A 22,316-nucleotide genomic window follows, 5' to 3' on the forward strand; every position below is an offset into this window, starting at 1 on the left:
AATCTGTATAAGTTTGTAAACTCCTGGCCTCTGATAGCTGTAAAATCTCTGTCCTTTATGTTCAGAAGTCACTCTGTGTCACTGCCTGTTTTGTAGTTTTCAATGATATTCCCTAATTTCTTTCATGTTCTTTATAGATTTATAAGGAATCATCTAGAGGTAGGATTTTAAATTAAAACTTGAACTAAAATCTCTTTGGACATGTTGTGCAACCAGTTTTTATTAGAACTTTTAAATAATAAGAGCACCAGTGCTTATGTTTACATGACTTTAAAATATGCCCTTTTGAGGTTTTATTTAGCATTATTAAGTAGGTCTCTTTAGAAATAAGGTTAATGAACTTTAATTTCTGAAAAATAGCTAAATGCTTAATTTCATGAAAACAAAATAATGAAAACATTAAAATTTTCTTTGTTAGTCTTGTATTTTCATTACAGATTTGAAAAATATGAAATGTCTGTTATTTTAAAATATCCAGATTGATACCCACATGTTAGTTCACTTCAATGTAAGTAATTTTAAAAGTATTTTAGAAACGTTGCATTTACTAAATGCTTTATTTTCTAAAGGGAACTGTTATTAAAGTATAGTTGATTTACAATGTTGTGCCAATTTCTGCTGTACAGCAAAGTGGCTCAGTCATATATATATATATATATATGTGTGTGTGTGTATATATATACATATACATACACATTTTTTTATATTATTCTCCATCACAGTCTATCCAAGGAGATTGGATATAGTTCCTAAAGGAAACTTTTAAGAAATAAAATCTGCCTTCCGTGGCCAGGCAGAACAGGTCGGCAAGGCAGTGTTTTTCTTTAAAATGTTAGTAAAACAGATACTGATAAAGATAAAACGCAAAATCCTTAAAAACATTGTTTTTCATTTATGTAAACTGTACTAACAGCAGCACATTGGTTTGTAACAACACTGTTTTTCTAAGAAGTTCAATGCTAAATTGATGCTAATTACTTTACCTATTCATCAGGGTGCCCCTTCAGTCAATGTGCCAATTTGTAAGCACACGTCCCTGAGGATGGTAGGCTATGAGCACAGAATCAGGTGGCTAGAAAACCAAAGAACTTGTATGGCCAACCTGACTTTATTTGTACGAGTTGGATAACACACTAAGTTAATCAGCCTTCCTTAAAATTGATATGTAAATATAAGCACTCCCAACTAGATGTCATGTGAGAGTCTTATAATCTGGGGCCTTTGAGGAAGAAAATGAGCCTGAACAGTTTGACCCTTGGGCTGTTGAGAATGATTGAAACCCTTGTGTCCAGCATGTGATTTAAAGATGGTGTGTGTGGCTGGAGAAGATGGGGGAGGGTAGGTAAGAATGGGAAGACAGTAGCATTTAGAAAACTTCATAAAGGTAGTCAGTCACAGGATACAAGGTTAGGAGGTTCTTCCTAGATTGCCAGAAGGGAGAGAAGGCTAATCTGTGGCAAGGTCAAGAGACTGGTTTGCTGGGTAGGGCTGGACCGAGTCCCTAATTGTAGAAAAGCGAGGACCTGCCTCCACAGGAGATGGCACTGGTTGGTAATGGGCAGAATGCAGATGGGACCCACAAATGGGTAACAGGAGAAAGAGAGCTGGGTTGGAGATTGTTTTAGCTGTCAGTGCTAGAAGGATAATTCTGCATCAATGATGACAGAGAATTGAGAAGATAAATTTTGTTGTTTTTTTTATAAAACAACATCAAAATTGTATTATTATCTCTCACAGTCCTAGGGCCTACTGGGCTCAGCAAACTTCTTTCTCAAGGTCCCTTTCGTGGCTAGTCAGTGGCTGGGGCTGGGATTACCCACAGTCTCACTCACTCACCTCTCCATCTCTCCTGGGCTGTAAGACCGAATGGCTGGTGGCTGGAGCAGCTGGTGCACCTTTGTTTAAGGGAAGTTTTAACAGGAGCAGATAAGTTTAGAATGTATAAGTAACGAGAGAAGAGTTAAAAGGAGATGAGATGTCATGCTGACAGGGGAGGGGAAAAAACAACCACCTCTTTTAAAGATAAAGCATATATATGGGTTTCACCTATTTACACAGAAGTGATAATTAAAGAAGCCAGTCACAAATACTTGTTTGAATTCTAGCACTGACATAACTGGTGCTTATGCCATAGAAAAATGCAGCATAGTTCATGTCAGTAGAGTGGTCAAACACGCACACCTCACTCAAGCACCTTACAGCCAAATGCTGACCTCGCCACCTGCTGGACCTTGGTCAAGACTTGCACCTGCTCAGACATTACAAGTTTCCATTCTGTCATCTACAAAGTGGAGGGAGATAATAGAACCTATGTTACAAGAGGGCTGTAGGAATTAAATTTAATAACGCAGAGTTCCTGCTGTGGTGCAGTGAATCAAGAATCCAGCTGCAGAGGCTCTGGTTGCTGCAGAGGTTCGGGTTCAATCCCCGGCCCAGCACAGTGGGTTGAAGGACCTGACATTTCTTCAGCTGTGGCATGCATTGCAGCTGTGGTGTACATTGCAGCTGTGGCTTGGATTCAGTCCCTGTCTTGGGAACTTCCATATGCTGCAGGTGCAGCCACAAAAAAAAATTTAACAATGCAAATAGAATATTTACACAGTGACTCACATGTAGATACAGAATAGTGACTGCTGTTGCTATTTCTTATACTTCTAATATTAACTTCAGTTCCAGATTTTCTAAGAATAAAAAAGACCTGTCTTGTGCCCTCACAAAAGTAATGCTTTTCTTGTTACTTATACATTATGAACTTATCTACTCATGTTAAATCTTCCCTTAAACAAAGGAGTACCAGCTTTTCCGGCCACTGGCCATTCGGTCTTATAGCCCAGGAACATCCATATGCTACAAAGTGTTCTGCCCCAGCTCAGTGCTTTCATGTTGGCCACTAAGTCCTCTGAGATAGTATCCTTAACATGGCATCTGGAGAGGCAGGGCTGCACTATCCACTGGTGTGTTTTCCCTACTTCTTTACTTTTATCTGGCCTCACCCCAGACGGACCTCTACTCAGAATATCTATTCCCTCAGTGTAGCCATGGGAAGCAATCAAATCACATCAGTCTGTGATACACAGAGTTCCCGTTGTGGCTCAGCAGGTTAGGAACCCTACTAGTATCCATGAGGATGTGAGTTCAATCCCTGGCCTCGCTCAGTGAGTGGGTTAAGGATCCAGCATTGCTGCAAGCTGTGGCGCAGGTCACAGATGCGGCTCAAATCTGGCATTGCTGTGGCTGTGGTGTAGGCCAGCAGCTGCAGCTCCGATTCAGCCCTTAGCCCAGGAACATCCATATGCTACAAAGTGTGGCCCTAAAAAGAGAAGGAAAAAAAATCTGTAATACATGAATAACTGCCCCATTTTTCCCTTTAAGGAATGTTTGTTTGTTTGTTTTCGTAAAAGACTTTTTTAACCCAAGTGAGTCTCTTTTAAGGTTTTAATCCTCGCTTCAGGATGTTACCATAGAGGGTCTCAGATCAGTTTGGAACCTGCTGGGTTAAGCTGAGAAACAAATGTCTTGACTGTAGGGCTTCCTGCAGCCTTATATAATGTACATCTCCGAGAAAGGGGATATACTGGGTTGTGTTTCCCAGGCATGTTTGACACTTTCTTTTTAATGGCTTGAGGAACAGCATGCTAGGGAACACCAGTAGCCATTGCAGAAGGCGTATTTTAAGATGAGAGGTCTAGCAAGTAAGTGGCAGGTTTTTGCTGGTCCCCACTTTCCAGGAATTTCTTCTAAGCAAATCATATTTACTATGGCTTCATTCCTTGTGTACTTTGAAACTAAAGGAGTTGGAGTTCCCATCGTGGTGCAGTGGTTAACAAATCCAACTAGGAACCATGAGGTTGTGGGTTCGATCCCTGCCCTTGCTTAGTGGGTTAACGATCTGGCGTTGCCATGAGCTGTGGTGTAGGTTGCAGTCGCTGCTTGGATCCTGCGTTGCTGTGGCTCTGGTGTAGGCTGGCAGCTACAGCTCTGATTAGACCCCTAGCCTGGGAACCTCCATATGTCCCAGAAGCGGCCCAAGAAATGGCAAAAAGACAAAAAAAAAAAAAAAAGAAAGAAAGAAAAAGAAACTAAAGGAGTTTCTCAGAAAACTGGGGATTTTGTACCATAATTTACATGGTATGTTGGCAGAAACATGTTAGAAATCTCTTGGATGCATCAGCCCATCATAGATTGGGCATTTATAAACTTGGGGCCACCTATATGTTAATGGATCTACTGTATGTTATTATAATCTACTCTAAAGAGTTATACACTTGTGGCCTTAAAACGTGAAAATATATTTTTAATCTGTTGAAAAGAGATCATTTTCCATATAACTAGAGCAATGCAGTATTTGAAAACAATACATTTAAGTCAAAACAGACTTCACGGTATTATCTCCCACTTTTATTTCTTTGCTTCTTTCAAACAAATCTTTGTATATGAAAATATTTTTCAAAGATAATGAAGTGTTAACTTTTATAACTATTTAGGACACCTTTCATGTTAACAGTGTAATTTTGCCTGTACTAAACTAAAACATTTAAGCTAGAATTGTTTACATTGTCATCATATATTTCATATTATTGGCATTAAGGAAGACATCCATGTTTGCTAGAAACTACTAATCAGAGACATCATGATAACATAGTATATAAGCATAACCTGGACATGAAAGATTAGTATCTTAAGTTACCCAATAAAGTAACTTTTGTGTTTTATTTTTCACATCCGTTAATTTCTAACAATGCATAAAACATGCTTCTTAGAGCCCTTATACAATGAGAATCTTGTTACCTTTGGATCCTCCCAGGCCTGGGATCCAGCACTGTACCCCTTGCACGTAACCAACCAGAAAGGATGCAAAGATTTGTTCCGTGACCACCGACAGTGCATGGGCCATAAAACCGCGTTTTCAGAAATTCATGTTGTATAAGGGAGCCTTCTTCGCAATGTAACTTGGTTCTTTTACTATATTTTCTTCTCTTTTTATTCCTTTAATTTATGTTGTTTTAAAACCTGCACCCCAGATGCCTTTGCAGCTTCTCCCGGGGAGGCCCCTGCAGCATCCGAAGGGGCCGCCGCAGCAGCTCCCCCAGCCCCTGTAGCAGCGGCACTTGATGCATGTTCAGGAAATGGTGGGTTTCGAGTCCTGAGCCCGTCTGTTGTTGTTCTGTCCTGATGTGAAACTCCCGTAGTTAGATCTGGCCCTGTGTTGCTCAAATTTGACTTTCTTCTGAGCCAAAAATATCATTCATCAGAACTGAATAAAGAATGCCGGCACTTAAAACATTAAGAAAACAAAGGGCATACTTATCAAAATTGACAATTTCTCAAGATTGACAATTTTTGTCAGTGCAAGTATGCTCTCTTAATGTTTTTTTTCCCCTCCAATGCTATATTGTACTCCTGTGACACTGACTTCAGATCAATACGCATGTTTTAATGAATTTTCCAAAGCTACCAGATTGACCAGATTAAGTAAGGTTTTGAAGACTAACCACCTGTGATCCTAGACTATAGGCTAACCTACCAGTACTTTGAAGTCTTAACTTGTATACCTACTAAATTTTCTTTTCTTCTTTGAAAAAATATCCTAATCACTGACCCCCACTCCTAGAGTAGCCCTTCAACCCAAGCAGCCTAGTGCCTAGCTAGTGTGTGAAACCTATGAATATTTGTCAGGCGTCTCTAACCTGTAGTTCTGACGCCTCTCTCTTATCTGTTTCCTTACTGATGCTGTGTGTCTCCACTTTCCTTTCCACAAGACCCCTTTGCCCCATCTGAAGGTAGTGCAGAGGCTGCGCCCGAGCTGGACCTCTTTGCCATGAAGCCACCCGAGACCACTGTGCCTGTAGTTACCCCTACAGCTAGCGCAGCCCCTCCGGTTCCCGCCACCGCTCCTTCTCCTGCTCCCGCCGTTGCAGCTGCCACGACCGCTGCCGCCACCACCACAGCCACCACCGCCACCGCCACCACCTCTGCCACCACCACCACCACCACCGCTCCTCCTGCTCTAGATATCTTTGGTGGTAATTTTTTTTGTCGTTGTTGTTGTCATTGAACTCTTTCCATCCGATGGATCGCATTCTGGTCCTTGTGATGTTGCACATGCAACTGTGACTGCATGAATACCATGTCATTAAATGGTTCTCCAGCAACCATTCGCAGCTTGTGTCAGAACTCTCCAAAGTGCTCATGCACCACTGGAAAGTGATGCTGTTTTCAGGCCGGTTTGTTCGGTTGAGTAAAGGCATGTATGTTCTTGGTCTTAGATTTATTTGAGTCTGCTCCTGAAGTCGCCGCAGCGCCCAAGCCAGATGCTGCTCCTAGCATAGACCTGTTTGGGACAGGTAATGCCACAGCCACCTTTTCTTTACATTCCTCTGCCTAGATGTTTTCATGATTAAGCTCTTTGTCCTCACCTGTGCTAATGCCTTTGTTAGATTTGTGACTCTGATTTCAGCTTTCTACTCACTTCTGCTTGGTTTTGGTTTGTTTCACTTTCGGAAGATGCTTTCTCCTCTCCACCACAAGGGGCCTCTCCTGTGCCTGAGAGTTCTCTCACTGCTGACCTCTTATCCGGTGAGTGCTTTTGCCAAGGTCAAGGCTTCAGAGATGGCTTATGGGGAGGCGGATGGAGAAACATGTGGGTGTGTCTTGAGTTCTTTCACATTCAAAATTCACTTTTAAAAACTCTCATTTTTTTGGTCCATCAGCAACTGATGAGGGATTTCAAATCTATGGCCAGTTGAAAAGACAGAACTCTTTCACACTAAAACCTCTGACCTCAAGAAGTCACATTTTATTTCCTTTCAGGAAGCATGTATTTTAAAATCCATTTGCTTTTCCCTAACTGTTAAGAGTGTCTGCAGTCTTCCGGCTGTTAAACATGAAATATCAGAAAGCCGTTTTTCAAGGTTCGTGGTTTCCTTTTACTTTGGGTGACACAGTTTTTCCTGTTCTGTGCTTCACTGCAGTGGATGCATTTGTCGCACCATCTCCTGCAACCACTGCCTCGCCAGCAAAGGTGGATTCTTCAGGTGTGATAGATCTTTTTGGGGGTGCGTATCTCTCCTCCGTCAACACTTACAGATCTTTTTTTATTCCTTAGAATGGTCTTTAGATCTATTTCATTATGTTTCACTTTTATCCTTTGGACTCTGTGAAGTTATTTCCATCTTCTCAATGTAAACTTAATGTTTTTATGATTATTTTTCATTTTTTTTCACCATCATCTATATCCTCATTAGTTCATCATAACTTTTAGTGCATGTCCTAACAAAACCAGACCACTTTTCACGTGAAGTCTTTGTGTTTTTAACTTTCTATTCATCCAAATATGAAATCAACGAATTGCAATTTCCTTCTACACAGTTCTATTAGGATCCTGATCTGTTGGCTGAATCAGTGTTTCTGAATTTTTAAAGCAATATAAACACAGATAATTCAGAATGGAAAACAAATAAGCCGGTCAAAACTGAAAGCATAAGCTCTAGATGTCATACATTATTCCATAGGGTTTATTTATGCTGAGTTTAGTGTTTCTGAAACCCTCCTGAGAATTGAAAGATGTTTCGCTGATTGAAGTGCATTTTCCTTTTTTTGTATGTTATCTGAAGACAGGCAGATGTGCTGAATGAACTCTTGAGCCACTCATTTGGATGACACATTCAAAGTCTTCTGTCGGCAGTAAATTTATAGGGAAAAGCCCAAGTTTGAAGGGATTTCTTCATGACTATACATAAATGTGTATGCCATGGGCTAAAGTACCGTCCTTAACAAGTTAAACCCACATTGAGTACCTGTGGTACCTGGAAACATCATGGCATGTGCCATGACAGGTACAAAAGATGTTACAGTCTGTGCCATTCAGGGGCTCAAAACTTGTGGCAAAGAAGCACTGAACTTTCTGCGTTCCTGCTGTGGCACGCCGAGGTTGGTGGCATCTCTGCAACGCTGGGATATAGGTTCAATCCCTGGCCCGGTACAGTGGGTTAAGGATCTAATGTTGCCGCAGCTGTGGCATAGATCACAATGCAGCTGGGATCTGATCCCTGGCCCAGGAACTTCCATGTGCCTCGGGGCAGCTAAAAACTGGGGAAAAAAGGAAAAGAAAACTTTGACAGGTACAAGCAGGGCTGCTGTTGCTTCAATTACTTGTTAATTTGTTTACATTTAATAGAGTTCTAGGTGGGAAGATTCTTTTATATTACCGATTTAGCCCCAAAGTTTTATTCTTTAAAAAAAAAAGAATTTTTAAAAATATTCTAGGAGTTCCTGTCGTGGCTCAGTGGAAACAAATCTGACTAGCATCCATGAGGATGCAGGTTCGATCCCTGGCCTCGCTCAGTGGGTTAAGGATATGGCGTTGCTGTGAGCTGTGGTGTAGGTCACAGATGTGGCTCAGATCCCATGTTGCTGTGGCTGTGGTGTAGGCCAGCAGCTACAGCTCCGATTGGACCCCTAGCCTAGGAACCTCCATATGCTGAGGGTATGGGCCTAAAAAAAAAATTCTAGAGCTCTTTCTTTGAGAGCATAAACTGTCCCCTCAGTCATTTCACATGTCCACAGGAGACAAGCTTACCACACAGAGTGTCATGTCTGTGCATTTCTCCACAGAACTCTTACCTTACTTTCTGTACTTACTGTTTACACTCTTTTACTTTTTTGCTGCATAATGGATAATGGGTAGATGCATTTGGAAGTAGTGCTTCTGAATCCCAACCTGCACCTCAGGCTGCTTCTAGCTCGTCAGCATCGGCCGATCTACTAGCTGGTAATTAATTAAATTAAAATAAAATGGTGTTTTGTGAGAGTTACCTTTGGATATATTTTTATAAGTAACAGATACCATGTAAATTTCAAGGTGCATGTTTTCTTTCGCTTTTTAGACATGAGAAACAAGACATTGTATAATAGAAGGTTGCTTATTACGCAGGATTTTACGAACTTAGTCTCAAAATCACAGCTGTGCACAAGCCACTCCTGTGGCTCCTTGGATGCTCTTAAAATGCCTTACTTTCAGTTAGCACATTTCTTTTTGTTTATTAAAGAGGTAATATGCTAATGTGGCAATTTTGTATCTTGTATTGCCTATGCCCAACCTTTTTTTTTTTTTTTTAAAAAAAAGGAATTTGTGGGAAAATACCATGATGTTTGACAGCTGGTTCTGTAATATGTGAATACTCTAAGACAAACTGGTGTGGGTTTCCACCATTGAATTGGAGCTGCTGATACCATGCCTCTGTTTTAACTAGCTGATCATTTTTCTACCTGAAAACCCCTGGAGTGAGCAGGGGCCACCAAGTGGAGAAGATTGGCACAAGATGCCAAGGATTATTGCTTATTACCAGAAGGAGATGTGTAGAATAAAAGGAAATATTTCAAGGTCTCAAGGATAGTAAAAGCCAGTGAATAATTTTCCTTGGAAGCAAAGCACAGCATGCTTAATGACAGCCAGACCTGTTATTATTATTCATTTATTTATTTTTATTTTATTTATTTTATTATTATTATTATTTTTACAGGCAAAGCATGTGCCAAGTGCCATATCCCCATAGTAAGTTTCAGGTTCAAGTTACTTGTCAAACTCACCAGACCCTGCTGCTTTACTGCACTGTGACCTGACATAGAAAGGTACCTGACAGGAGGTGCAGTGGTGGCATCGCAGAGGCGTCAGACCCTCAGAGGCAGCTCTGATGCCCTCCCCCCGTTCCCCCCCAGTCACCACAAGGAATGCATTTGGTCATAAGCTTGCCAAGGGGCTGATGAAAGAGTGACTCATGTCTGCAAGGAAGTCTCTGTGTCTAAAGTCTCAGCTTAAATTCCCTGCTAGCCCTGTGGCCCTTGATGTCGTTTAGTGACTAGTTCTCATTTTTTAGCATAAAGAATGATCCTGACACCAGAACAGCAGGCTAAGGAACATTCATTCTTGGATTAGTGATAACTCGTGACCTCATTAAAGGACGCTCATGTGCTTTCTGCGTTATTGGAAGTTTGTCATGAGGTCAGATCTTTCCTCCAGAGTCTAGAGGGGGTCCTCACAGCCCCACTTCTTTACCCTTTTCTTCCATCAGTTATTCAGACCAGCTGTTTATCGGTCTTCCCGGGGCAGTAGTATTTCTTTGTTGTCTTCCTCATTCTCTGCAGAGTACCCTGGTTAAGCATGACACTCTTGTTTTCTGAATCCACTTCATTCTGGTGACTGCCAGCTGGTCTTTTCCCCAGTGGTGAAGAGCCAGGGTTCTACTATGATGTCGCTGTGGACTTTGGAAGCTGCAACCATAAGAGGCAATGTACTTAACACAAACCACAGCTGGTTCTGGGGGAACAAATACTGCCTTGCCTGGCTTTTCTCCTGGCCTCGGTAGTTTTCATAACAGCTTCAAGTTGGTCACAGTACCTTTCATGCACTTACTTAACCAGTCAGCTTAATTCAGGTTTTCAAGGGTCAGCAGTGGGATTTTAGCAGGCCCCAGAAAAAGCCTATTTGGGGGAAATGACCTTGTCAGTTTTAAAATGAGGTGGCTGATCATAAACTCTGGCTTTGAAATTACCATTAAGGTGGAGATGGCACATGAAATCAAATATCCCAGCTTTTTGCAGAATTCTAAGATGCCTTTCTCTCTCTCTGGGCAGCTCCCTGCTCTGCCACAGACCCCAGAGAGGGATTTTAAGTCTGTCAGACAGGAGGCTGCCAGAGTGGTCAGCCACCATTGTCCACAACCAGTGCTGCAAAGCCTCCATGTCTTCTCCAATGTCCCCAATCCATATGGCCTCTCTGTTTCCAGGGCTAGAACCTGAGATACTGTTTCCAAAAGAACCAAAGACACTAGGAATGAGGGATGAGAGGCCGTGTGGGAGAAGGCACTGCTCCCTTCCAGCGCCAAGGCAGATGTCATCTGTGACAGCTGAAAGATTTGATCCCGGGAGATGAGACAGATCTAAACACATCCACCCCATCAGGAAGGGCTTTGTCACCCACTGTCTCCTGTTCCACTTGGTCTGTGGGTGGGTTCCATGGAAGAAATACACAAAAAGGGCGAGTCAGGCCCCTTCACCAGAAGCAAGCTTAGATAACTCAGTTGTGTTGTGCATCCTGAAATCATAGTGAAATGCGGTAGAGAAGAGGAGAAACTTAGCATGAAAGTGACATTGACCCAGATGTTAATGATGGTCCCTTCCCTCTTTCCCACTACATCTTCCTGTGACTGTTTCAGTCACAGGAAAGGTATCTTTGTATACTTGTTTCCTATTTAAATAAATTAATTTTTAATATAAATGGATTTTAAGGGCTAGTTTGCTTTCCAAACATTTCTTATATTTTAATTTGCACATATCCAAGGGTCTGATGTACTTGGCCTGAGGCCAAATATTCTTTCATCTTACATCCTGGTATAAGACATTTTAAATTACTTCTAATTTCTCTAGGTCTCAGTTATTGAGGCCAATTTTTCATGCTGCTTTCTGGTTTGGCTTACAGAAACACATTTTTAATGCTTGTTCAAATAACCAAACAGTAAGAAGTCATGTTTTCACTGAAGAATATCATGGACCATTAATATAATTTTGTCTTAAGAACTTTAGCAACTTTCCTAGCCCCCAAAACAAACAGAAACCCTGCAAATAAATATAATATAAAATCCGAGTCATATTTATATATGTAGTCTAGCTGACAGAGGCTTTTTCTGAGTTTTCATGTTGCCTAGACATTTTGATTTCATGAATATCAGTGGTAGGACACAAATTCAGGGCCCAGTGTTAGGGTAATTTGCAGTGAAGCTTAACACTTGGGTTGTACTTGTGTGTGTCTAAGGGGAGAGATCAACTAAGTCCACAGGCTGATGAAATGAAGAGGAACACTATTTTAAAAGATAAATTAACCTAATCATAGATAACAAGGATGTCCACAACTGTGACTTGGTTCAAAGTAGGAATTTGAACCAAAAAAAAAAAAAAATGAGTTCCCATTGTGACTCCGTGGGTTAAGAACCCAACATAGTATCTGTGAGGATGCAGGTTCAATCCCTGGCCTCACTCAGTGGATTAAAGATCTGGCATTGCTGCAAGCTGCAGTGTAGATCACAGATGCAGCTTGGATCCTGCATTGCCATGGCTATGGTACAGGCCAGCAGCTGCAGCTCCCATTCAAGCCCTAGCCTTGGAACTTCATATGCTACAGGTGCCGTACTAAAAAAAAAAAAAAGAGAGAGAGGAAGTTTTATTTTGTGAATCTTTAGAATCTTGTCCTGTTGGCTTTTAGTTAGCAATAAGAGTATTGTGAAAGAGTAAAAAGGAAAATAAGACAAAGATGTAATAATGTGAAATTTAGACTGTCCAAAAGTATTGTTAGTTGGTGGACTGAGGACTCTTACCCCTTACCTGACTAGGATTAGATTATTTTTTCTCAGAGGAAATCAATTTACATGTAAATAACAAGGGAAATGCAATAAATATACAGTATAATTAAATGTTAAAATAATTTTTAGAGATTTTTAAACCAAAAATTAAGAATTATCTGAAAATCGGGGAGAAAACACTGTCACAGATTGGCTTGTAATTTAAAACTAGAAAACATAGATTAAATGGATAGTCTCTTAACAATGGGCATAGCTCTAATAAAGACTTACTATCATCCTAAAAAGTTACTTCTTCAACTGTCAAATGATACCAATTCCAGAATTGAACTGGGCAGGAAATATCATCTTAGTCACCCTCTACCCCTTGAGTAAAAATGTTAGGTTCTGTTTGGTATACTCAGTGTCATGAAACTAGAGAAAATTCTAGAAAAGGCCGCCATTGTGGCCAAGGAGGACAAACTAAAAGAAAAAGCTTCTCCAAGTCCTTGAGATTACTGGTGGGCTACAGATATCACATCTACTCAGACAGAGGCTGGCTGAAAATTTGAGAATTAAGTGTATAACAAATAAGAGGAAATGTACTTTCACAGCATGGAAAGTAAAGCTGTCAAGCTCCCTTCATGTACCAGCTGAAAATAACAGATGTTTGAAAGAGGCAGATTGCTGGATGACAATGTAAACATGGATTGTTAAGGGAGGTAGGTATGTTCAAGGATAAACCTTACTTCTCAGGTGGACATGGAACAGGAAAACCATGTTCTTCCATAATAAGCACAATTCTGGGGCGACTGTACCATAAGCTGCCAGTATAGGAATGTGCCTCTTCCTATCTTTAATTCCAAAGGTAGGAAAGAAGAGGGGACTGCCTTAGGAGGTGCTTCCTAATTTTACATTCTCTTTTAACCACTTGACACGGATGGCTTTTTAGCAGAGCCCCAAAAGTCTTTGAATTAATTTAAAATATAAAAATTTTCAGTGTGGAAAAAATAACGGTTTCCACTAAATGGAAAGGTCTGTTGAGGACCTTCCATCCATGGTGGGGATAGGAGATGGTCTGAACAAAGTCGGACAGAAGGCTCTTAGGCTGTTATTCCTGGAAATATTGACTCTCTCAGATTAATCGTAGCAAATGGAATTAATAAGTGTACCACTGAGAATAATGCAAATGGCGGCAGCTTTAATATAATAGAGCAGAAGTGAGTGTGGGAGAGTACCTGTGGGAGTGTACTTATCTACCAGCAGTTTTAACATTGCCTCTCTCACCCCAAGTGATATGATATGTTATATACACAGCGACTGTCAGTTTGGATATGTCTGTCTTAATAGAATTTTATTAAGTGTGTAGGCTGTCCCTCTGTAAAAGATACATTCATAAGACTAATCAATCATCTGTGATAAGAGGCGGTATGTCTGTGCATGATTGACCACATGAAGATAGCTGGGAATGCAATCCACCTGCAAGATGTCCTGAAGCCTAGTGAATATGATTATTTTCAATAACACAGAACACCTTTCTTAATATAATTTAGAGCCATAGAGAAAATTTGTGGCTAGGCTTCCCTTATGACTTACCTCTATTTCAGGGCTCTAAAGCTTTTCACTTTACATGAGGAGTTCCTTAAACTCCTTATTCATGGCTATAGTTTTCCAGTTTAGCTCCTGACTTAGAGTATAGCAACAGATTTTCCTTCTTCAACATACTCAATTGGTTATTTGATATCACTTTATAACTTTTTGACTAGTCTGGGTGTGTGAGGGCACCTGCTTCATAAGAAATGAGCATCATGGGTGGGGGGAAGCCATCTTTCCAGATCCCTGTAACGCTTATAAATCTATCAGAAGGGGACAACTCTGGCGTCACTGCTGACTGTGGGAAAGAAGCCAGGTAGTATTGCCATGAAGAACCAAGGCTCTGAAAGATTCCTTTGTGGAATCCTGCCTCTGCATGTGCCCTCATTTGACCTTAGACAAAATTATTTAACCTCTCTGGCCTGTTTCCTCATCTGTGAAACTTCCTAGCATTGTTATGAGGCTTAAATGAGCTAATATATGTTTTAGGTTGAACAGTATAAAATTGTGATTCTTGTAGGACCCGAATGGTCAAACTTTGGCAGTTTATGTGGTTCTTATGGTTCAGCCTCAAAAAATGCTCAGAACCATGTCTGGCACTTGGTGAGCCTCATGCCTATTTTGGATTTACCTTCATTTTTTTAGAGAAGGCCATAATTTTTTTCATTGAATAGTATTTTTTATTCACCTATGGAAATGATCTGTTACCTTATGAAACTTGGTAGCACTGAGCAGATGAACCTTGGCTAAATGCACACATTTTTCTCTTTCTGTTACTGAATCTTGGTAGATGTGTTAACTTCTATTTGTATCTTTTCTAGCCATGGAAAGATGTGACTGAGACGCTTCTAAGGCCCTTTCCAACACTAATATGCTATGATTCTAAAATAAATTGTCTCTTCTTGAAGTTCTGTGGTGGCTCAGTGGATTGTCACTGCTGGTGTTGTCACTGCTGTGGCTCAGGTCACTGCTGTAGCGTGAGTTCGATCCCCAGCCTGAGAACTTCTGCATGCCACAGGCATGGCCAAAAAATTATTTATTTAATTAATTTTCTCTTCTTGACCAAGTTGTATGAAACTGAGAGGCAAGTACAGCTGTTTCCATATTCACTTGTAACGAAGAGAACCATACCTTAGAAAAATTGCTTAAATTAACAACGGCCAACCATATTCCAACTTGAAGCATAGGATGTTTCCAAAAACCACCATTAACTCAACTACCAGTCTCCTTAAAACCAAAAATGGTCATTTCCTCAAAAATAATTGCAGTTAGCCCATCTTTACTTCATAATGATATTAGTTCTTAAAGAAGATCTGTATAATGTCTTATGTTCATTTAGCAAGGTTACATGATCCTTATGTCATTCAGATACTACTAAAACCATTTCAGGTAGTCACCATGAACTCTAAAGACCATCTACTAATAGGTGACAATTTTCCAAATTACAGGTTTTTTTCATACAAGGAAAGCCCAAGCCTAAGCCCATGTCACTATCAATTTCCAGGAACAACATGACTTTCTGATTAGAAAATAGTAATGGGAGAATGTCAGTGGAAGTCATTTTCAAAATTATAAATTGGTATCTATGAAGTGTAAGCTTAAGAATTTTTGTAAGAATATTTTTTTTGAAAGCAGCTTGCGAAGAAGAAAAGATGTATGGCCAGATTAGAAAGGTATATATGCATATATATATATGTGTGTGTGTGTGTGTGTATGTATGTATATACACACATACATATATAGACACCTTTTTTACTGAGCATAACAGAAGACTTTCGGGAAATTCCCACTTTGGCACAGTGGGCAAAAATCCGACTGCAGGGGCTCAGGTTGCTGTGGAGGCATGGATTCGATCCCCACCTGGTGCAGCGGGTTAAAGGACCTGAGGTTGTCACAGCTATGGCATAGAACACAGCTGCAGCTCAGCAGCTTAGATTCAGTCCCTGGCCCAGAAACTTCCATATGCCACAAGTGCAGCCATATTGAAAAAAAAAAAAAGACTTCTGGTAGTAATATGTTTTTGATGATAGAATATTATCAAATGTCTTATTAAGGTATCACCTCCTTCCCAGACTGCGTATTTTTGTGCAGAAGGAATACAGAATGAGCTCTGCTTCTGCTTCTGTTGATTGAGAGCATTATTTTGCTTCCAGACTTCAAAAAAATAACTGTTTAATTTGAGGTCTGGTTACTTTACAATAGTCTTTGATTTCTCCTCACCATTCAGTAAACATTAATTCAGTGTTTTAGGCATCTTGCTGAATATTAGTGGAAAAGATGAAAAAATAAGACAGTTTCTGATACCAAAAAGCCATCCCCAGGGTGGAGGTTTGGGATGGGAATAAAGTGTGATGGGGGTGGAGTGGAGAGATGTCCCAGATGCTGATAACACAGAGGCCGAGCACATAACTCATGTGTAGTGGGTGTGGGAAGAGTGGGGGTGACTGTGGCTGGTAGCAGTGGGTGGCAATATAAGGCAAGGAAGCCCTCCCAGAGTTGGCATTTGACTGACTATGAGGTCAGGATGGGGAGGGAGCCAGCGTCAGGTGAGCTTGTTTGCTACACAAAGGAATCTGCACTATATGAATCTGAAAGTGATAGGCAGCCAGTGAAGGATTTGAGAGAAGTATCATTTTCCACTACAAAATATCTAGTCTCTAGAGACTGGATTGAAGGCGGTACCGATTAGAGACAGGAAGCCCCCTTAGTGATCATTTAAGAATCCTGAGAGCTGTGTTGGGGGAACCTAAACTTGGCAGTAGCAGCAATGAGACTGGACCATACATGAGAGGTATTAAGGAGGATTTGATGGCAGAGTACATGGGTATTTTTTTGATTTACATTTTATTGTTACACTGAGCCAATGTGTACAACTAAGCATTTTCTAGCTACCTGTGATTTGAAAGAAAAAATTTCATATAATGAGAGTAATTATCTGAACTTTAACCCTAAGGAGACCTTTTTAGCTTTTGGACTCCATTATGTAACTATAGATTAGTTTGCCACAGGTTCCCTGAATAGGGTGTGTAGTCTCATGTGCTATCTTATTTACAATTAAATGAAATCTCTCATTGATACATGAGAAATTTCCAGACACTGGGAAAAAAATTTTTTAAACTAACTTCCTGGGTTTCATTGACTACATGTATCTATATGTATTCAGTTCCTTTTTGGTCTTCTATTAGTTTTTCTGACCCTGTTTTTATGGCCTTTACCTACCTTTAGTTGTCCCTGCTTATATTTTTCTGGAACTGTTTTTTCCCAGGATTTGGGGGTTCTTTCATGGCCCCTTCTCCATCACCAGCGACTCCAGCTCAGAATAACCTGCTACAGCCCAATTTTGAGGCAGCTTTTGGAACAACGCCTTCAACTTCTAGCAGCAGCTCCTTTGATCCATCAGGTGAGGCAGTGATTTTCAAACATTCTTTTTATTTGTTTCGGTTATAAAATACACCACCTAAGGTTAGTGTGATATCAGGAAATTTATAAGCAGGGATTGAGTGATGTCCTGGATTTAAAACTGTTCAATAAATCTCTCACTCTGTAGCTTAAGTAAATATTTTCCCTACATTTTGGTAGCTTTAAGAATAGCCTGTAGTCCCTTTTTGTGTTTGTTTTTAATTTTTAGCAGAAATTGAACTTAACATGCACACCATCTCTTTGCATGAGCTTTATGCACATGGTTTGGAGAAAGTTAAGGGGAAAACAAATCCTTTGTGCTAAATCTTTGTGCAGTATCTCAGTGTGGACACTCTCACTGCTGTTGCTTACACCCTCTGAAGCTTGCTTGGCCCTTGGTTTTATGAAGTTGACACAAATAGTATTCTTTGCCTGCCTTTAACCTTTCATCCTACTGTCATTTTGTTTGTATTCTCTTCCATTCTACTCTTCCCATGCTGGTCCTTACTACAAATTTTCAATTGGTGAGTTCTTGGCAATTAAATGTGTTTCAGAAACACCCTAAGTATATCCTTTGCCTGACAATTTGGTTGCTTCCATTGCCAGTGCTAGTTGAATGCTGTCCTTTTTTCAGTTTAGAATTATTGTAGAGTGGCATTTATGGTAAATATGCATAGTTTTTGGATAAAATTTAACAACCATGAAATTCTTGACATAGATATCAGCAATAACTTTTGCACAAATCCTATGAGCCTGCATTTTGAATGGTCTTTCTGTATTCTAGGAACTAGACAAGTGGTCATTTATTATATGGTGCTCAGGAGCCATCAATAATGGCATGATTCCTGATACTTAAAATAGTGTTTACTGTAACTCTGCCCTTAGAGTTAGAACCAAAAGTAAATACTATAATGAGAAGAAAAATCAAACTTTTTACTTCTACAATATGGTCAGCTGTTTTCCAGATACTAAATACTAGGTACTGACCATTAGACTAGGTTTTATTCCAGCAGTGATTTCATAGGAACTAGGAGGAGTCAGCCTTTCTTTCTCATCTAAGAATTGTTTTAAAAGAAAGCATTGTAACTACTGCATGATGAGTTCCTCTGCAGAGCAAGCAATATAATAAAGGTGTGACATATACTGTCTCATTTTCAAAACAAATCTATGCGGTAGTGGTACTCTCCTCATTGACGATGAGAAAACTAAAGCTCAGACAGTCACTTTTTCAGAGTCACACATTAGTGAGGCATGCAGCTGAATTTGAGCCCAATTCTGATTTCAAAATCTGTACTCTTTCCTGTTCACTACAGATTTTTTTCCATCTTTGTTCATGATCATTAGTATTTCCATACTTTAGGAGTAGACATAGGTAGAGGTGATCTTCTTGGTGTGATAGTCATTAAAAGTATGAAAGAAATGCCTTCTTTTATAAGAGTGTACATGACCTTGTTCCCCTCATTTTTCAAAAGACAGTTTCCCCTTAATTTGGCATATTTTTAAAATTATTCTGAGCCTGGTCTATTTGATTTCCAGTGTTTGATGGTCTAGGTGATCTTCTGATGCCAACCATGGCACCAGCTGGGCAGCCTGCACCCATCTCAATGGTACCTCCCAGTCCTGCAATGGCAGCAAGTAAAGCCCTCGGGAGCGATCTTGACTCATCTCTTGCCAGCTTAGTAGGCAGTGAGTAATGTGATTTTAACCAAATCATAAGTGAATTTTTTCTCTATATTTTCATATGTATTGTTCCTAGAGTCACTTATAGGTGAGTATTATGCCAAGGAGTGGACAGAAATTCTTTGTGCTTTACCCATTATGTGCCTTGGAGGGCACATATTCACTATGCCATTGTTTCCTGAGCAGTACCCCTGCCACTTTTAATCTGAATGATCAAAGGTGTAATTAGAGAGCATATATAAGTATGAAACCAAGTATATTGTGTTTAACAAGTACTTACTTTTTTATTTCACTTGGAAATAACATAGAGTAACTTAAATGCAGTATATTTGCAAAATATCCAAGTTAGTTTCAGTTATTCATTCAACAAATACTGATTGAGTACCAGGCAGTCTTCTAGGCTCTAGTGATAAATCAGTGAACAAAACAGGTATAAATTCCTGTTTTTATGGTCCTTGGGAAGGACAGTGACAAGCATTAAACATTTTCAGGTAAAGTCTCAGTATGTTAGTTGACAAGTGCCATGGAGTAAAAAACAGAACAGGCAAGGAGGGATTGTGAGTGCTACCAAGTGGGAGTTCTATAGAGTAGGCCTTACTGAGAAGGTAAAGTTTGAACAAAGATTTGAAGGTAGAGGATTGAGCCATATGGACATCTGAAGGAGAATATTTGCAGGCAATGGAGATAGCCACTGCAAAGGCACTGGAGCAGAAGATTGTCTGGCATATCCAGGAGACTAGTGGCTGGAGCTGGGCAAGGAAAGGGCAGCCTCTATAAAGATTGGCCTTTCTTGCAGTTCCCACTGTGGTGCTGCAGAAACAAATCTCACTAGTATCCATGAGGATGCACGTTCGATCCCTGGTCTTGCTCAGTGGGTTAAGGATCCAGCATTGGCACGACCTGTGGTGTAGGTTGCAGACATGGCTCAGATCTGCCATTGCTGTGGCTGTGGTGTAAACTGGCGGCTACAGCTCCTATTCTATCCCTAGCCTGGGGATTTCCAGATGCTGCAAGTGTAGCCCTAAAAAACAAACAAAAAGTATTGGCCTTTCTTTTACTCTGAATTTAAATTTTTTATTAAGGTTCATGGGTTTCCTATCGCAGATACCTTTCTTTCATTTAATCAAGGCTGTATCAAAAAGTTTAGCAGGCCACTGAGGCAGACTGTTTTTCCTATGCAATATCCTGTGGACATACTTTTGTTTCCCATTCATCACTCTTGATCTGAACATTCATGAAAATGCTTTGATGACCTCCATAGAGAGATTATTTGAATATTTCTTCCTGCTTTAGAATTTCATCTTACTGATAGATAATCTGCAGTAATAACTGCCTTTGATGACTGCCCAGATCCTCTTTCAGAAATAAAGGTTTTGTACTTTCAGCTGCCAAGAGTGCCACCAGCTTGCAGCCCTCAGGTGGCAACACCTTTGAGAATTATCTCAGCTGAAGAAAGTGGACCCACTCCAGAAATAGCCAGACAATCTCGAGAAGGAACAAATTTGAAGTAGTCGTATTTTGCCACATCAAAACTTCTATGGAGTTACAGTAATCAGGCCAATGGTATTGGCCTAAGGATAGAAAGAGAGACCAATAGAACAGAATGAAGAGCTCAGAAATAAACCTCACATACATTGTCAAATAACTTTTTCAAGGATTTCAGGACCATGCAAAGTGGGAAAAGACAATCTTTTCAAAAACTGTGCCAAGATAACTGGATAAGCACATGCAAACAAATGAAGTTCGATGTCTTCCTTATACCATCCACAAAAATCAATTCAAAAATGAATCAGAGATCTAAGTATGAGAGAGAAATCTGTAAAACTCCTAGGACAAAAACTGAGTGTAAATCTTTATGACCTTGAAGAAGGCAGTGGCTTCTTAGATATAATACTGAAAATATGAGCAGTGTTCCCATTGTGGCGCAACAGTAACAAAACTGACTAATATTTATGAAGACTCGGGTTTGATCCCTGGCCCCACTCAGTGGGTTAAGAATCCGGCGTTGCTTTGAGCTGTGGTATAGGTCACAGACAGAGCTCGGATCCCACATTGCTGTGGCTGTGGTGTAGGCTAGCAGATGCAACTCCAACCCCTAACCTGGGAACTTCCATATAGTGTGGATGCAGCCCTAAAAAGAAAAAAGAAAAAAGAAAAGAAAAGAAAGAAAAAAAGAAAAGAAAATACATGCAAAGAAAGAATGAATTAATAAAAATTCATCAAAAATAAAAACATCAGCATTACAAATTGATTCCACCAAGAAAGTGAAAAAACAACTCACAGAATGGGAGAAAATATTTCCAAATCATATATATCTTAAGGAATTATATCTGTAATATGTAAAGAACTCTTACAGTTCAATAATAAAAAGTAATATAAAAGTATTAAAATTCAGTAAAATGATAAAAGTAATTTAAAAATCAAAAATATTAAAATATATTCCAAAACTGAAAAAAATGTTATCTACCTACTCCCTATCATTATTGCAGCTTGCTTTTTTATGGAAATTGATAAACTGAACTTAAGATTTATACAGAAATGCAAGGAAGCCAGAATAAGCCAAAACATCTTGAATAAAGAAGAATCATTTTGGTAGACTCACACTTCACGATTTCGAAACTTACCAGAAAGCTACAGCAATTAAGATGAATGGTACTGCATGGGGATAGGTAGGAATATAGAATAATGGATAGAGTAACAGTCTAGAAGTAAACTTATATACCTATGGTCAAATGATTTTCAGCAAGGGTTCCAGGACAATTCAATGAGAAAAGAGGAAAATAATTGTCTTTTCAACAAATGGTGCTGGGACAAGTGGATATTCACAGGCAGAAATTTGAAATAAAGAATCCTTATTTACCCCCAAAATAATTAATTCAAAATGGATCATATAACTAAATGTAGGGTCAAAACTATGAAATTTTTTTTTTTTTTTTTGGCTGTACCCTCAAGATATAGAAGTTCTCAGGCCAGGGATTGAATCTATGCCACAGCAGTGACAATGCCAAATCCTTATTGCTATGCCACCAGGGAACTCCAAAACTATGAAACTCTTAGAAGAAAATTTATAACAAAATATTCATGGCCTTGGATTAGATAATGTTCTTAGTTGACATTAGTGTCTTAGTGACACCAAAAGCACCAGCAACAATAGAAAATCAAAGATAAATAAGACGTCAAAACTAAAAACTTTTGTGCTACCAATGATACTATCAAGAAAGTGAAATATCCAGATTAGAGAACTCTTATAACTCAATAATGAAAAGACAACCCAGTTTTTAAATGGTCAGATGATTTAAATAAGACATTTCCCCA

General features: G+C 39.7%; 1 protein-coding gene across 1 annotated transcript in view; it reads left to right on the forward strand.

The window, feature by feature from the left end:
- The window catches only part of SNAP91 (synaptosome associated protein 91), a 156,409-nt gene that overhangs the window by 116,111 nt on the left and 17,982 nt on the right, over positions 1–22,316 (forward strand). The window contains exons 16-23 of the mRNA XM_047763139.1: positions 5,022–5,129; positions 5,760–6,023; positions 6,267–6,344; positions 6,505–6,576; positions 6,972–7,055; positions 8,687–8,770; positions 17,188–17,322; positions 18,858–19,007. Coding sequence (XP_047619095.1) covers positions 5,022–5,129; positions 5,760–6,023; positions 6,267–6,344; positions 6,505–6,576; positions 6,972–7,055; positions 8,687–8,770; positions 17,188–17,322; positions 18,858–19,007 — 975 coding nt within the window. The remainder of the gene's footprint in view (positions 1–5,021; positions 5,130–5,759; positions 6,024–6,266; positions 6,345–6,504; positions 6,577–6,971; positions 7,056–8,686; positions 8,771–17,187; positions 17,323–18,857; positions 19,008–22,316) is intronic.

Source organism: Phacochoerus africanus, chromosome 2, assembly GCF_016906955.1.
Source record: "Phacochoerus africanus isolate WHEZ1 chromosome 2, ROS_Pafr_v1, whole genome shotgun sequence".
NCBI lineage: Eukaryota > Metazoa > Chordata > Mammalia > Artiodactyla > Suidae > Phacochoerus > Phacochoerus africanus.